Raw genomic sequence first — 15638 nt, 5'->3', positions numbered from 1 at the left:
GAGAGAGAGGAGGGGGTATAGAGAAAGAGGTGGGGGTATAGAGAGAGAGAGAGAGAGAGAGAGAGAGAGAGAGAGAGAGAGGAGGGGGTATAGAGAGAGAGGAGGGGGTATAGAGAGAGAGAGAGAGAGAGAGCGAGGGGAGGGGGTATAGAGAGAGAGGAGGGGGTATAGAGAAAGAGGAGGGGTATAGAGAGAGAGAGAGAGAGATAGAGAGAGAGGAGGTATAGAGGGAGAGGAGGGGGTACAGAGAGAAAGGATGGGGTATACAGAGAGAGGAGGGGGTATACAGAGAGAGAGGAGGGGTTATAGAGAGAGAAGAGGGGGTACAGAGAGAGAGGAGGGGGTACAGAGAGAGAGGAGGGGGTATAGAGAGAGAGAGAGGAGGGGGTATAGAGAGAGAGAGAGAGAGAGGAGGGGGTATAGAGAGAGAAGAGGTGGTATAGAGAGAGAGAGAGGAGGGGGTATAGAGAGAGAGAGAAGAGGGGGTATACAGAGAGAGAGAGGAGGGGTTATAGAGAGAGAGGAGGGGTTATGGAGAGAGAGGAGGGGGTACAGAGAGAGATGAGGGGTTATAGAGAGAGAGAGAGGAGGGGGTATAGAGAGAGAGAGAGAGAGAGGAGGGGATACTGAGAGAGAGGAGGGGGTATAGAGAGAGAGAGAGAGAGGGGGGGGTATAGAGAGAGAGGAGGGGGTACAGAGAGAAAGGATGGGGTATAGAGAGAGAGGAGGGGGTATAGAGAGAGAGGTGGAGAGATGGAGAGAGAGAGGAGGGGGTATACAGAGAGAGAGAGAGAGAGAGGAGGGGTTATAGAGAGAGAGGAGGGGTACAGAGAGAGAGGAGGGGGTACAGAGAGAGATGAGGGGGTATAGAGAGAGAGAGAGAGGATTGGGTATAGAGAGAGAGGATTGGGTATAGAGAGAGAGAGAGAGGAGGGGGTATAGAGTAAGAGAGAGAGAGAGAGAGGAGGGGGTATAGAGAAAGAGGAGGGGGTATAGAGAGAGAGAGAGAGAGAGGAGAGAGAGAGAGAGGAGGGGGTATAGAGAGAGAGGAGGGGGTATAGAGAGAGAGAGAGAGAGAGAGCGAGGGGAGGGGGTATAGAGAGAGAGGAGGGGGTATAGAGAAAGAGGAGGGGGTATAGAGAGAGAGAGAGAGAGATAGAGAGAGAGGAGGTATAGAGGGAGAGGAGGGGGTACAGAGAGAAGGATGGGGTATACAGAGAGAGGAGGGGGTATACAGAGAGAGAGGAGGGGTTATAGAGAGAGAGGAGGGGGTACAGAGAGAGAGGAGGGGGTACAGAGAGAGAGGAGGGGGTAAGAGAGAGAGAGAGGAGGGGGTATAGAGAGAGAGAGAGAGAGGAGGGGTTATAGAGAGAGAAGAGGTGGTATAGAGAGAGAGAGAGGAGGGGGTATAGAGAGAGAGAGAAGAGGGGGTATACAGAGAGAGAGAGGAGGGGTATAGAGAGAGAGGAGGGGTTATGGAGAGAGAGGAGGGGGTACAGAGAGAGATGAGGGGTTATAGAGAGAGAGAGAGGAGGGGGTATAGAGAGAGAGAGAGAGAGGAGGGGGTATAGAGAGAGAATGTGTATAGAGAGAGAGAGGAGGAGGGGGTATAGAGAGAGAGAGAGAAGAGGGGGTATACAGAGAGAGAGAGAAGGGTTATGGAGAGAGAGGAGGGGTTATGGAGAGAGAGGAGGGGGTATACAGAGAGAGAGAGGAGGGGTATAGAGAGAGAGGAGGGGGTACAGAGAGAGAGGAGGGGTATAGAGAGAGAGGGGGGATTGGTATAGAGAGAGAGAGAGAGGAGGGGTATAGAGAGAGAGGAGGGGTACAGAGAGAGGGGATGGGGTATAGAGAGAGAGAGGAGGGGTTTAGAGAGAGAGAGAGGGGGGTATAGAGAGAGAGGAGGTACAGGGAGAGAGAGGTGGTAAGAGAGAGAGAGAGGAGGGGGTAGAGATGAGAGAGGAGAGAGGGGGTATACAGAGAGAGAGAGGAGGGGTTAGAGAGAGAGGAGGGGGTATAGAGAGAGAGAGAAGAGGGGTATACAGAGAGAGAGAGAGGAGGTTATAGAGAGAGAGGAGGAGGTACAGAGAGAGAGGAGGGGGTTATAGAGAGAGAGGAGGGGGTATAGAGAGAGAGAGGGATTTGGTATAGAGAGAGAGAGAGAGAGGACGGGGTATAGAGAGAGAGGAGGGGGTACAGAGAGAGAGGATGGGGTATAATAGAGAGAGAGAGGGGGGGGGTTAGAGAGAGAGAGAGGGGGGGGGTATAGAGAGAGAGAGAGAAGGGGGTATAGAGAGAGAGGGAGGGGGTATAGAGAGAGAGGAGGGGGTATAGAGAAAGAGGAAGGGGTATAGAGAGAGAGAGAGAGAGAGAGGATGGGTATAGAGAAAGAGGAGGGGTTATAGAAGAGAGAGAGAGAGAGAGAGAGAAGAGAGAGAGAGAGAGAGAGAGAGAGGATGTGTGTATAGAGAGAGAGGAGGGGGTTTAGAGAGAGAGAGAGAGAGAGAGGGGGTATAGAGAGAGAGGAGGGGGGGTACAGAGAGAGAGGATGGGTATAGAGAGAGAGGAGGGGGTTTAGAGAGAGAAGAGAGAGAGATAGGAGGGATATAGAGAAAGAGGAGGTTTAGAGAGAGAGAGAGAGAGAGAGAGAGAGAGGGAGGGGGTACAGAGAGAGAGGATGGGGTTTAGAGAGAGAGGAGGGGTTTAGAGAGAGAGAAAGAGAGAGAGAGGAGGGGGTATAGAGAAAGAGGAGGGGTTATGAGAGAGAGAGAGAGAGGGGGTATAGAGAGAGAGGAGGGGGGTATAGATAGAGAGAGGGGGGGAGGGGGTAGAGAGAGAGAGAGAGAGAGAGGAAGGGAGGTATAGAGAGAGAGGAGGGGGTATAGAGAGGAGGGGGGTATAGAGAAAGAGGAGGGGATATAAGAGGAGAGAGAGAGAGAGAGAGAGAGAGGAAGGGGTATAGAGAAAGAGGAGGGGGTACAGAGAAAGAGGAGAGGGTATAGAGAGAGAGAGAGAGGAGGGGGTTATAGAGAGAGAGAGAGAGAGAGAGAGAGAGAGAGAGAGAGAGAAAGAGGAGGGGGTATAGAGAGAGAGAGAGAGAGGAGGGGTATAGAGAAAGAGGAGGGGGTAGAGAGAGAGAGAGAGAGAGAGAGAGAGGGGGGTATATAGAGAGAGGGGGTACAAAGAGAGAGAGAGAGAGAGAGAGAGAGAGAGAGAGAGAGAGAGAGAGGAGGGGGGTATAGAGAAAGAGGAGGGGGTACAGAGAAAGAGGAGAGGGTATAGAGAGAGAGAGAGGAGGGGGTATAGAGAGAGAGAGAGGAGAGAGAGAGAGAGAGAGAGAGAGAGAAAGAGGAGGGTGGTATAGAGAGAGAGAGAGAGAGGGAGGGGGTATAGAGAAAGAGGAGGGGGTATAGAGAGAGAGAGAGAGAGAGAGAGAGAGGGGGTATATAGAGAGAGGGGGTACAAAGAGAGAGAGAGAGAGAGAGAGAGAGAGAGAGAGAGAGAGGAGGGGGTAGAGAGAGAGAGAGAGGAGGGGGTATATAGAGAGAGAGAGAGAGGAGGGGGTATAAAGAGTAGAGAGAGAGAGGGAGGGGGTATAGAGAGAGAGAGAGAGAGAGAGAGAGAGAGAGAGAGAGAGAGAGAGAGACCGTTTTCACTGTACAATAGTAGAGGAGTATTGCTTGTATTTACCGTAGGGTGCATGTGGTCCCCGGGCATCTGTGGAGGGGTGAGTCCCTGTCTAAAGGGTTCCATGTCATATTCCTGCACCCCCAAGGAGGTGGCCTGGGCCAGGGCCTGCATCTGCTGGAGATTGGGGTGGTTGTGTTGGGGGTGGGGGTACAAGCTCAGAGGGTTCAGGTCAGAGGTCAGACCGCCACAGGAGGGCGCTGTGGAGCACAGGAATCACAGGATAGGTCAATCTCAACAAATCAACAATATAACAATTACACGTACTACATAAGCTTACCTTGTGTGTGTGTGTGTGTGTGTGTGTGTGTGTGTGTGTGTGTGTGCGTGCGTGCGTGCGTGCGTGCATGTGTGTGTGTGTTCAGTGACTGCTCATTGGGCACACTGGTTAAATCAAAGTTGTTTCCACGTAATATCAAGTAAATTACGTGGAACCAACGTGGACCAGACGTTGAATTGACCTCTGTGCCTAGTGGGTGGTACAGTACAGTAGTGGGTGGTACAGTAGTGGGTGGTACAGTACAGTAGCGGGTGGTACAGTACAGTAGTGGGTGGTACAGTAGTGGGTGGTACAGTAATGTGTGGTACAGTAGTGGGTGGTACAGTACAGTAGTGGGTGGTACAGTAGTGGGTGGTACAGTACAGTAGCGGGTGGTACAGTACAGTAGTGGGTGGTACAGTAGTGGGTGGTACAGTAATGTGTGGTACAGTAGTGGGTGGTACAGTACAGTAGTGGGTGGTACAGTAGTGGGTGGTACAGTACAGTAGTGGGTGGTACAGTAGTGGGGGGTAGAGTAGTGGGTGGTACAGTACAGTAGTGGGTGGTACAGTAGTGGGTGGTACAGTAGTGGGTGGTACAGTACAGTAGTGGGTGGTACAGTAGTGGGTGGTACAGTAGTGGGTGGTACAGTAGTGGGTGGTACAGTACAGTAGTGGGTGGTACAGTAGTGGGTGGTACAGTAATGTGTGGTACAGTAATGGGTGGTACAGTACAGTAGTGGGTGGTACAGTAGTGGGTGGAACAGTACAGTAGTGGGTGGTACAGTAGTGGGTGGTACAGTACAGTAGTGGGTGCTACAGTACAGTAGTGGGTGGTACAGTAGTGGGTGGTACAGTACAGTAGTGGGTGGTACAGTAGTGGGTGGTACAGTTGTGGGTGGTACAGTAGTGGGTGGTGCAGTACAGTAGTGGGTGGTACAGTAGTGGGTGGTACAGTAAAGTAGTGGGTGGCACAGTAGTGGGTGGTACAGTACAGTAGTGGGTGGTACAGTAGTGGGTGGTACAGTACAGTAGTGGGTGGTACAGTAGTGGGTGGTACAGTAGTGGGTGGTACAGTAGTGGGTGGTACAGTAGTGGGTGGTACGGTACAGTAGTGGGTGGTACAGTACAGTAGTGGGTGGTACAGTAATGGGTGGTACAGTAGTGGGTGGTACAGTACAGTAGTGGGTGGTACAGTAGTGGGTGTTACAGTACAGTAGTGGGTGGTACAGTAGTGGGTGGTACAGTAGTGTGTGGTACAGTAGTGGGTGGTACAGTAGTGGGTGGTACAGTAGTGGGTGGTACAGTACAGTAGTGGGTGGTACAGTAGTGGGTGGTACAGTAGTGGGTGGTACAGTAATGTGTGGTACAGTAGTGGGTGGTACAGTAATGTGTGGTACAGTAGTGGGTGGTACAGTACAGTAGTGGGTGGTACAGTAGTGGGTGGTACAGTAGTGGTTGGTACAGTACAGTAGTGGGTGGTACAGTAGTGGGTGGAACAGTACAGTAGTGGGTGGTACAGTAGTGGGTGGTACAGTACAGTAGTGGGTGGTACAGTACAGTAGTGGGTGGTACAGTACAGTAGTGGGTGGTACAGTAGTGGGTGGTACAGTACAGTAGTGGGTGGTACAGTAGTGGGTGGTACAGTAGTGGGTGGTACAGTAGTGGGTGGTACAGTACAGTAGTGGGTGGTACAGTAGTGGGTGGTACAGTACAGTAGTGGGTGGTACAGTACAGTAGTGGGTGGTACAGTAGTGGGTGGTACAGTAGTGTGTGGTACAGTAGTGGGTGGTACAGTAGTGGGTGGTACAGTACAGTAGTGGGTGGTACAGTAGTGGGTGGTACAGTAGTGGGTGGTACAGTAGTGTGTGGTACAGTAATGTGTGGTACAGTAGTGGGTGGTACAGTACAGTAGTGGGTGGTACAGTAGTGGGTGGTACAGTACAATAGTGGGTGGTACAGTAGTGGGTGGTACAGTACAGTAGTGGGTGGTACAGTAGTGGGTGGTACAGTAGTGGGTGGTACAGTACAGTAGTGGGTGGTACAGTAGTGGGTGGTACAGTAGTGGGTGGTACAGTAGTGGGTGGTACAGTAATGTGTGGTACAGTAGTGGGTGGTACAGTACAGTAGTGGGTGGTACAGTAGTGGGTGGTACAGTACAGTAGTGGGTGGTACAGTAGTGGGGGGTAGAGTAGTGGGTGGTACAGTACAGTAGTGGGTGGTACAGTAGTGGGTGGTACAGTAGTGGGTGGTACAGTACAGTAGTGGGTGGTACAGTAGTGGGTGGTACAGTAGTGTGTGGTACAGTAGTGGGTGGTACAGTAGTGGGTGGTACAGTACAGTAGTGGGTGGTACAGTCTGGGTGGTACAGTAGTGGGTGGTACAGTACAGTAGTGGGTGGTACAGTCTGGGTGGTACAGTAGTGGGTGGTACAGTAGTGGGTGGTACAGTAGTGGGTGGTACAGTAGTGGGTGGTACAGTACAGTAGTGGGTGGTACAGTAGTGGGTGGAACAGTACAGTAGTGGGTGGTACAGTAGTGGGTGGTACAGTACAGTAGTGGGTGGTACAGTAGTGGGTGGTACAGTACAGTAGTGGGTGGTACAGTAGAGTGTGGTACAGTACAGTAGTGGGTGGTACAGTACAGTAGTGGGTGGTACAGTAGTGGGTGGTACAGTACAGTAGTGGGTGGTACAGTACAGTAGTGGGTGGTACAGTACAGTAGTGGGTGGTACAGTAGTGGGTGGTACAGTAGTGTGTGGTACAGTAGTGGGTGGTACAGTAGTGGGTGGTACAGTACAGTAGTGGGTGGTACAGTCTGGGTGGTACAGTAGTGGGTGGTACAGTACAGTAGTGGGTGGTACAGTCTGGGTGGTACAGTAGTGGGTGGTACAGTAGTGGGTGGTACAGTAGTGGGTGGTACAGTACAGTAGTGGGTGGTACAGTAGTGGGTGGAACAGTACAGTAGTGGGTGGTACAGTAGTGGGTGGTACAGTACAGTAGTGGGTGGTACAGTAGTGGGTGGTACAGTACAGTAGTGGGTGGTACAGTAGAGTGTGGTACAGTACAGTAGTGGGTGGTACAGTACAGTAGTGGGTGGTACAGTAGTGGGTGGTACAGTACAGTAGTGGGTGGTACAGTACAGTAGTGGGTGGTACAGTAGAGTGTGGTACAGTACAGTAGTGGGTGGTACAGTACAGTAGTGGGTGGTACAGTACAGTAGTGGGTGGTACAGTACAGTAGTGGGTAATACAGTACAGTAGTGGGTGGTACAGTAGTGGGTGGTACAGTACAGTAGTGGGTGGTACAGTAGTGGGTGGAACAGTACAGTAGTGGGTGGTACAGTAGTGGGTGGTACAGTACAGTAGTGGGTGGTACAGTAGTGGGTGGAACAGTACAGTAGTGGGTGGTACAGTAGTGGGTGGTACAGTACAGTAGTGGGTGGTACAGTAGTGGGTGGTACAGTAGTGGGTGGTACAGTACAGTAGCATACCACTGTGATGTGCTGGCTGTTCTTGCTGCTCTTGTTGCTGCTGCTGTTGCTGCCTTCTGGCCAGTTTCTTCATCTACAATATCAACATAAATATCATTTAATTACAAATACATCTACAATAGCAACATAAATATAATTTAATTACATAAACAGTTACATCTACAATATAATTATACATATTATTTAATTACATAAACAGTTACATCTACAATATAATTATACATATTATTTAATTACAAATACATCTACAATGTCAACATAAATATCATTTAATTACATAGACAGTTAAATCCACAATATAAACAGAAATATAATTTAATTACAAATTTACAGTTACATCCACAATATAAACATAAATATCATTTAATTACAAATACATCTACAATATCAACATAAATATAATTTAACTACATAAACAGTTACATCCACAATATAAACATAAATATAATTTAATTACATATTTACAATTAAATCTACAATATAAACATACATATAATTTAATTACATATACATCTACAATATCAACAGAAATATTATTTAATTAAATCAAATCAAATGTTATTGGTCACATACACATGGTAAGCAGATGTTAATGCGAGTGTAGCGAAATGCTTGTGCTTCTAGTTCCGACAATGCAGTAATAACCAACGAGTAATCTAACCTAACAATTCCACAACAACTATCCTATACACACAAGTGTAAAGGGATGAAGAATATGTACATAAAGATATATGAATGAGTGATGGTACAGAACGGCATAGGCAAGATGCATTAGATGGTATCGAGCACAGTATATACATATGAGATGAGTAATGTAGGGTACGTAAACATAAAGTGGCATAGTTTAAAGTGGCTAGTGATACATGTATTACATAAAGATGGCAAGATGCAGTAGATGATATATACTACAGTATATACATATGTATGTGTTCAGTAGATGATATATAGTACAATATATACATATACATATGAGACATATTACAAATACATCTACAATATAAACATAAACATAATTAATTACATATACAGTTACATCCACAATATAAACATATATATATTTAATTACATAGACAGTTACATCCACAATATAAACATACATATATTTAATTACATAGACAGTTACATCCACAATATAAACATATATATATTTAATTACATAGACAGTTACATCCACAATATAAACATATATATATTTAATTACATAGACAGTTACATCCACAATATAAACATACATATATTTAATTACATAGACAGTTACATCCACAATATAAACATACATATATTTAATTACATAGACAGTTGCATCCACAATATAAACATAAATATAATGAATTACATATTTACAGTAAAATCCACAATATAAACAGATATATAATTGCATTACGTATACATCTACAATATCAACAGAAATATAATTGAATTACACATTTACAGTTAAGTCCTCAATATAAACAGAAATATAATTTAATTACATATTTACAGTTAAATCCACAATATAAACAGAAATATAATTTCATTACATATTAACAGTTAAATCCACAATATAAACAGAAATATAATTTAGTTACATATTTACAGTTAAGTCCACAATATAAACAGATATACAGTCACCTCTCACTCCACAGCCTCTCTCTCAAACCTAGTCTTCATAGGGACATGTTCACTCAGTTGAAACGTATTAAGGGGAAAGAAAAGGACATATTTCATGGACAGAAAACCACACACGCTGCCCGCTGTAAGGAAATACAGCCCTTATCTGGAAGGATCTACGAGTGAGATGTCATCAGTTTCCTGAATAGAGAGATAACCGGAGTGATTTCCAGGTTGGCAGCAGAGCACACTGCCGAAAGAGTTCTGTTATCAGTGGTACACATGAAAGTATCTGGGAGGTAGCAAGTGTGTTGGGGGGGGGGTGCAGGCAGCATCACATTACTGTACCTTGGCTCTTTGGTTTTGGAACCAGACCTGCACGACTCTCACGCTCAGACCGGTCTCCGCTGCCAAGGTCTCCCTTACCTTGGAGAGGAAGGGAAGGACAGAGGGAAGAGAGGGGGAGGGACCGAGGGAGAGGGACAGAGGGAGAGAAGAGGAGAGGGACAGAGAGAGAGAAGAGGAGAGGGACAGAGAGAGAGAAGAGGGACAGAAGGAGAGAAGAGGAGAGGGACAGAGAGAGAGAAGAGGAGAGGGACAGAGAGAGAGAGAGAAGAGGAGAGGGACAGAGAGAGAGAAGAGGGACAGAGGGAGAGAAGAGGAGAGGGACAGAAAGAGAGAAGAGGAGAGGGACAGAGAGAGAGAAGAAGAGAGGGACAGAGAGAGAGAAGAGGAGAGGGACAGAGAGAGAGAAGAGGGACAGAGGGAGAGAAGAAGGGAGGGACAGAGGGAGGGAAGAGGAGTGCGACAGAGAAAGGGAAGGACAGAGGGACAGAAGAGGAGTGCGACAGAGAAAGGGAAGGACAGAGGGAGAGAAGAGAGAGGAAGTAAACGTGATATGACCCTTGTAGTCTACATATCCTAATATAAGGACACTTTCATGACAACTCTTATCAGTACAGCGTAATAACTATAGCTATCAAACCTCAGACCCTTGTGATGAAGACAATAATCAGCTGTTGGAGAGTATTCTGATTGAGGATCCTTTAAAGTACAAACTACACCACCTCTTCTCTTTAGGAGCCCTTTGGTGTACACCTATGCCCTACCTTCCGGCAGGGCTTGGAGGAGACTTCGAAGGATGCTTTGAAGGCCCGTCTCTGGTGGGTGGTCAGAATAGTGCGTGGACGTTTGGGTCGTTTGTGTTCAGGGTCGTCTGCTTCACCGCCACGTCTGCCTGAAGCCTTCACACTGCCCTCATCCCCTTTCTCCTCCTCCTCCTCCTCCTCCTCATCATCACTTTCACCTGCCAAGATAGGACAAATGGAGAAAAAAACCCATATATAACCATTCTGAGACACACACACGCACGCACACACGCACACACGCACACACGGACACGCGCACACACACACACACACACAAACACACACAGAACGTGTACCTGAGTCTGATGAGGTGGGTCTGTCCACTTCCTGGTTGTAGTCTCTAGCACAGAGCAACCGTCCTTCCCTGAGGACACAGCAGTCTCCAGGCCGCAGAAGACAGGAACACATACTGCAGCTGAAACAGGCCAGGTGGAACACTGCAGCTCCAGCATGCATCACTAGCTCTGCAGGGGAGATGGCCTCTGCACAGCCACCACACCTCACTGCAAACAGACTGGAGAGAGAGAGAGAGAGAGAGAGAGAGAGAGAGAGAGAGAGAGAGAGAGAGAGAGAGAGAGAGAGAGAGAGAGAGTTTAAACCTAAACAAGTTTAAACAATCTAGGTTTCTAGGTTTCAACATAATCTAAGTTTCACTTTCAACGAGCATTGCTATGTAATGACTTTTGTATTGAGCACTTTTTCTGTCTCTACTGCTCTGGTACACTGCTTGAGTGACAGCTCCTCTACCCCAAATAATGGTTCAACACACCACGCTTCCCAGACACAACTTCTCTAGACGAGCTCTCAGAGGTTACTGGAATGTTGCTGAGTCGTTCAGTCAATCAAGACTGCCAGCTTACATACCCCCTCCTTCTCCCCCTCTCCCTCAGACTCTCAGACAAATACCCCCAGAGTGGCGAGTGTGCATCTTAGCGCCTGGCAACCAGCACTGGGGGCTCAGCCTCGGAGACTGTTACCACGGCTGCCGTGTCCGAGGCCGCGCCCCCGGGAGGAGGTAGAAAGGCGCTCCGCATGCCATGGCTCCAGCCAGGGGGGGGGGGGAATCAGGACTCCTGGTGGGAGAGGCTGGGACTGCCGGTCCCGGGAATTATCCCTAAGTCTGCTTAACCTGAGAGGAACTAAAGAAGAGCCAGACCCGAATCAGCAGACGTATTACTCTGCTTTCTGGCAGCCACAGCAGTTTGGGTCTGTCAACCAGGATGGTGCGTCATCAGTTTGGACCTGGGGGTTGTTTTCTGACTTCATAGAACCAAGGGTCACACCAGTGGCGTCTCCATGGAAACATGAGGAGATGACTCGTTTTTTGTCCCTTCGCTAGGGAAGTGGATGCTATGTTTTTGTCTCTTTGCTAGGGAAGTGGATGCTATGTTTTTGTCTCTTTGCTAGGGAAGTGGATGGTGTGTTTTTGTCTCTTTAAATAAGACCAGTCCGAACCGGACCAAAAAACAACATCTGTGGATGTTGAAATCAAGGCCAAGGCGTACGGACCAAATCTTAACCAGATATAGACGTCTGTGATTGGTTAAGATTATTGGTTAAAATGAAGTCCAGTCCAGACCAAACATCTGTGAAAGTTGAAATCAAGGTAGGACCAAATCTGAACCAAACATAGATTAAAACGAGTGCATGTGAATATCTACAGTTAGATCCATTGTCTTATTTTAAGTGGAATTCAAAATATTGAATGTGATATAATGCTTTCTTCATTGACATGTAGATAGATATAAGTGAATGTATATACAGTTGAAATCTGGCCCCCAAAAAACAATGACCAAAATAACAAGTACAGTACCAGTCAAAAGTTTGGACACACCTACTCATTACAAGGTTTTTCTTTATTTTTACTATTTTCTACATTGTAGAATAATAGTGAAGACATCAAAACTATGAAATAACACATATGGAATCATGTAGTAACCAAAAAGGTATAAAACAAATCAAAATATATTTTACATTTGAGATTCTTCAAAGTAGCCACCCTTTGCCCTGATGACACCTTTGCACACTCTTGGCATTCTCTCAACCAGCTTCATGAGGTAGTCACCTGGAATGCATTTCAATTAACAGGTGTGCCTTGTTAAGAGTTAATTGGTGGAATTTCTTCTTAATGCGTTTGAGCCAATCAGTTGTGTTGTGACAAGGTAGGGGTGGTATACAGAAGATAGCCCTATTTGGTAAAATACCAAGTCCATATTATGGCAAGAACAGCTCAAATAAGCAAAGAGAAACAACAGTCTATCCTTACTTTAAGACATGAAGGTCAGTCAATCTGGAAAATTTCAAGAACTTTGAAAGTTTCTTCAAGTGTAGTTGCAAAAACCATCAAGTGCTACGATGAAACTGGCTCTCATGAGGACCACCACAGGAAAGGAAGACCTAGAGTTCGTTACCTCTGCTGCAGACGATACGTTCATTAGAGTTACCAGCCTAAGAAATTACAGCCCAAATAAAAGCTTCACAGAGTTCAAGTAACAGACACATCTCAACATCAACTGTTCAGCGGAGACTACGTAAATTAGGCCTTCATGGTCGAATTTCTGCAAAGAAACCACTACTAAAGGACACCAATAATAAGAAGAGACTTGCTTGGGCCAAGAAACACGAGCAATGGACATTAGACCGGTAGGAAATCTGTCCTTTGGTCTGATGAGTCCACATTTGAGATTTTTGGTTCCAACAACTGTGTCTTTGAAATGCAGAGTAGGTGAACGGATGATCTCTGCATGTGTGGTTCCCACCGTGAAGCATGGAGGAGGTGTGATGGTGTTGTGCTTTGCAAGTGACACTGTCTGTGATTTATTTAGAATTCAAGGCATACTAAACCAGCATGGCTACCACATCATTCTGCAGCAATACACCATCCCATCTGGTTTGCGCTTATTGGGACTATCATTTTTTTTTTCAACAGGACAATGACCCAATACACCTCCAGGTTGTGTAAGGGCTATTTGACCAAGAAGGAGAGTGATGGAGTTTCAAGTGACGGGTCGAGAGTTTCAAGTTCCTTGGTGTCCACATCACTTCCAAACTATCATGGTCCAAACACACCAAGACAGTTGTGAAGAGGGCACGACAACTTTTCCACCTCAGGAGACTGAAAATATTTGGCATGGGACCCCAGATCCTCAAAAAGTTCTACAGCTGCACCATCGAGAGCATCCTGACCAGTTGCATCACCGCCTGGTATGGCAACTACTTGGCACCTGACCATAAGGCGCTACAGAGGGTAGGGCACACTGCCCAGTACATCACTAGGGCCAAGCTTCCTGCCATCCAGGACCTATAGTATATACTAGGCAGTGTCAGAGGAAGGCCCAAAAAATTGTCAAAGACTCCGGTCACCCCAGTCATAGACTGTTCTCTCTGCTACCGCACAGCAAGTGGCACCGGAGCGCCAAGTCGTGGTCCAAAAGGCTCCTTAACAGCTTCTACCGCCAAGCCATAAAACTCCTTAACAGCTTCTACCGCCAAGCCATAAAACTCCTTAACAGCTTCTACCTCCAAGCCATAAGACTCCTTAACAGCTTCTACCGCCAAGCCATAAGACTCCTTAACAGCTTCTACCCCCAAGCCATAAGACTCCTTAACAGCTTCTACCCCCAAGCCATAAGACTCCTTAACAGCTTCTACCCCCAAGCCATAAGACTCCTTAACAGCTTCTACCTCCAAGCCATAAGACTCCTTAACAGCTTCTACCGCCAAGCCATGAGACTCCTTAACAGCTTCTACCCCCAAGCCATAAGACTCCTTAACAGCTTCTACCCCCAAGCCATAAGACTCCTTAACAGCTTCTACCCCCAAGACATAAGACTCCTTAACAGCTTCTACCTCCAAGCCATAAGACTCCTTAACAGCTTCTACCCCCAAGACATAAGACTCCTTAACAGCTTCTACCTCCAAGCCATAAGACTCCTTAACAGCTTCTACCCCCAAGCCATAAGACTCCTTAACAGCTTCTACCCCCAAGCCATAAGACTCCTTAACAGCTTCTACCCCCAAGACATAAGACTCCTTAACAGCTTCCACCTCCAAGACATGACTCCTTAACAGCTTCTACCCCCAAGCCATAAAACTCCTTAACAGCTTCTACCGCCCCCCCCCCCCCCCCCCAAGCCATAAGACTGCTGAACAACTCAACTAATCAAACGGCCACCCGGACTATTTACATTGACCCCTCACCGCTGCTACTCACTGTTTACTATCTATGCATAGTCACTTTACAAATTACCTCGACTAACCTGATTGATTAGATTTTTTTTTTCAACTTTTGTTTATTTAGTAAATATATTATTAACTCTATTTAAGGGCATGTAAGTAAGCATTTCACGGTAAGGAATACAACACCTGTTGTATTCGGCGCATGTGACAAATATATATTTTTTTGATTTGATTTGATGGCGTGCTGCATCAGATGACCTGGCCTCCACAATCACCCGACCTCAATGGTCGGGATGGTTTGGGATGAGTTGTACCGCAGAGTGAAGGAAAAGCAGCCAACAAGTGCTCAGCATATGTGGGAACTCCTTCAAGACTGTTGGAAAAGCCTTCCAGGTGAAGCTGGTTGAGAGAATGCCAAGCGTGTGCGAAGCTTCATCAAGACAAAGGATGGCTACTTTGAAGAATTTTGTCTAGTACTGTATTTTGTCTAGTACTGTATTTTGTCTAGTACTGTATTTTGTCTAGTACTGTATTTTCAACATTCGTAAAATATGTTTTTTAATTGTCCATACATTATGTATTTTCAGTGTCCGGAAAATACTCATTTTTAAAATTCGGAAAATACTTATTTTCAACTTTAATTCAGAACCGAAAATTAACCTAATTACAACATCTGGAGAATATGTATTTTCAACGTAATTTTGCTTACTGGGTATCTCCTATTGATATTTGCCTACACAGTATGTTCCTGTTGGAACAAGAGGTAGCCCTGAATTGAACATGTTGTTTACTGTTACGAACCAACAACATATAACCCCCAAGTATGACCTCCAAGAATCATGTTTTCACACAAAAACAAAAAAGACAGTCAGACACAGAGGTTAAAATGTCACAGTGGAAAACAGTGGTGGTAAACAGCAACATCCCAAAGCCCTGCATTGCTGAGACTTATTGGTGTTGCTGTGGGGTTGCCGGGGAAACGGTCAAGCTTATTCTAAGGAGCCCATGAGGAGACCGACCCAAGCTGTCTGCCAACCCTTAATGTCTTTGGTATGTGCACTCGTTTTTGCCAAGACAGCACCTATGGCATGGTTCCCCAACTGGCGGCCTACGGGCCGGATTTGGCCCACGGGTGGTTTTTATTTGGCCCCCCAAGTTTTCAGAGCAAGAAAGAAAATGTGTTGGACATGAAATACTGTAAAAGCACCAAGGGCCTAATTTATCAATCATGCATTGGCACAATCTGTACTTAAACCAATGCGTTGGATCATTTCCGCACAAATTG

General features: G+C 46.5%; 1 protein-coding gene and 1 long non-coding RNA gene across 2 annotated transcripts in view; one reads left to right on the top strand and one right to left on the bottom strand.

Moving 5' to 3' along the window:
- LOC149983625 (uncharacterized) overlaps positions 1 to 15638 on the top strand; it is a 184449-nt gene that overhangs the window by 102000 nt on the left and 66811 nt on the right. The window lies entirely within an intron of this gene.
- lmx1a (LIM homeobox transcription factor 1, alpha) overlaps positions 1 to 15638 on the bottom strand; it is a 33411-nt gene that overhangs the window by 2514 nt on the left and 15259 nt on the right. Inside the window, exons 4-8 of the mRNA XM_090236408.1 lie at positions 10471 to 10688; positions 10136 to 10332; positions 9375 to 9452; positions 7437 to 7509; positions 3657 to 3887 (exon numbers count right to left, since the gene is read on the bottom strand). Coding sequence (XP_090092534.1) covers positions 3657 to 3887; positions 7437 to 7509; positions 9375 to 9452; positions 10136 to 10332; positions 10471 to 10688 — 797 coding nt within the window. The remainder of the gene's footprint in view (positions 1 to 3656; positions 3888 to 7436; positions 7510 to 9374; positions 9453 to 10135; positions 10333 to 10470; positions 10689 to 15638) is intronic.

This window comes from Oncorhynchus mykiss, chromosome 5 (assembly GCF_057628025.1).
Source record: "Oncorhynchus mykiss isolate SJ-2025 chromosome 5, ASM5762802v1, whole genome shotgun sequence".
NCBI lineage: Eukaryota > Metazoa > Chordata > Actinopteri > Salmoniformes > Salmonidae > Oncorhynchus > Oncorhynchus mykiss.
This window is presented reverse-complemented; position numbering and strand designations above follow the sequence as displayed.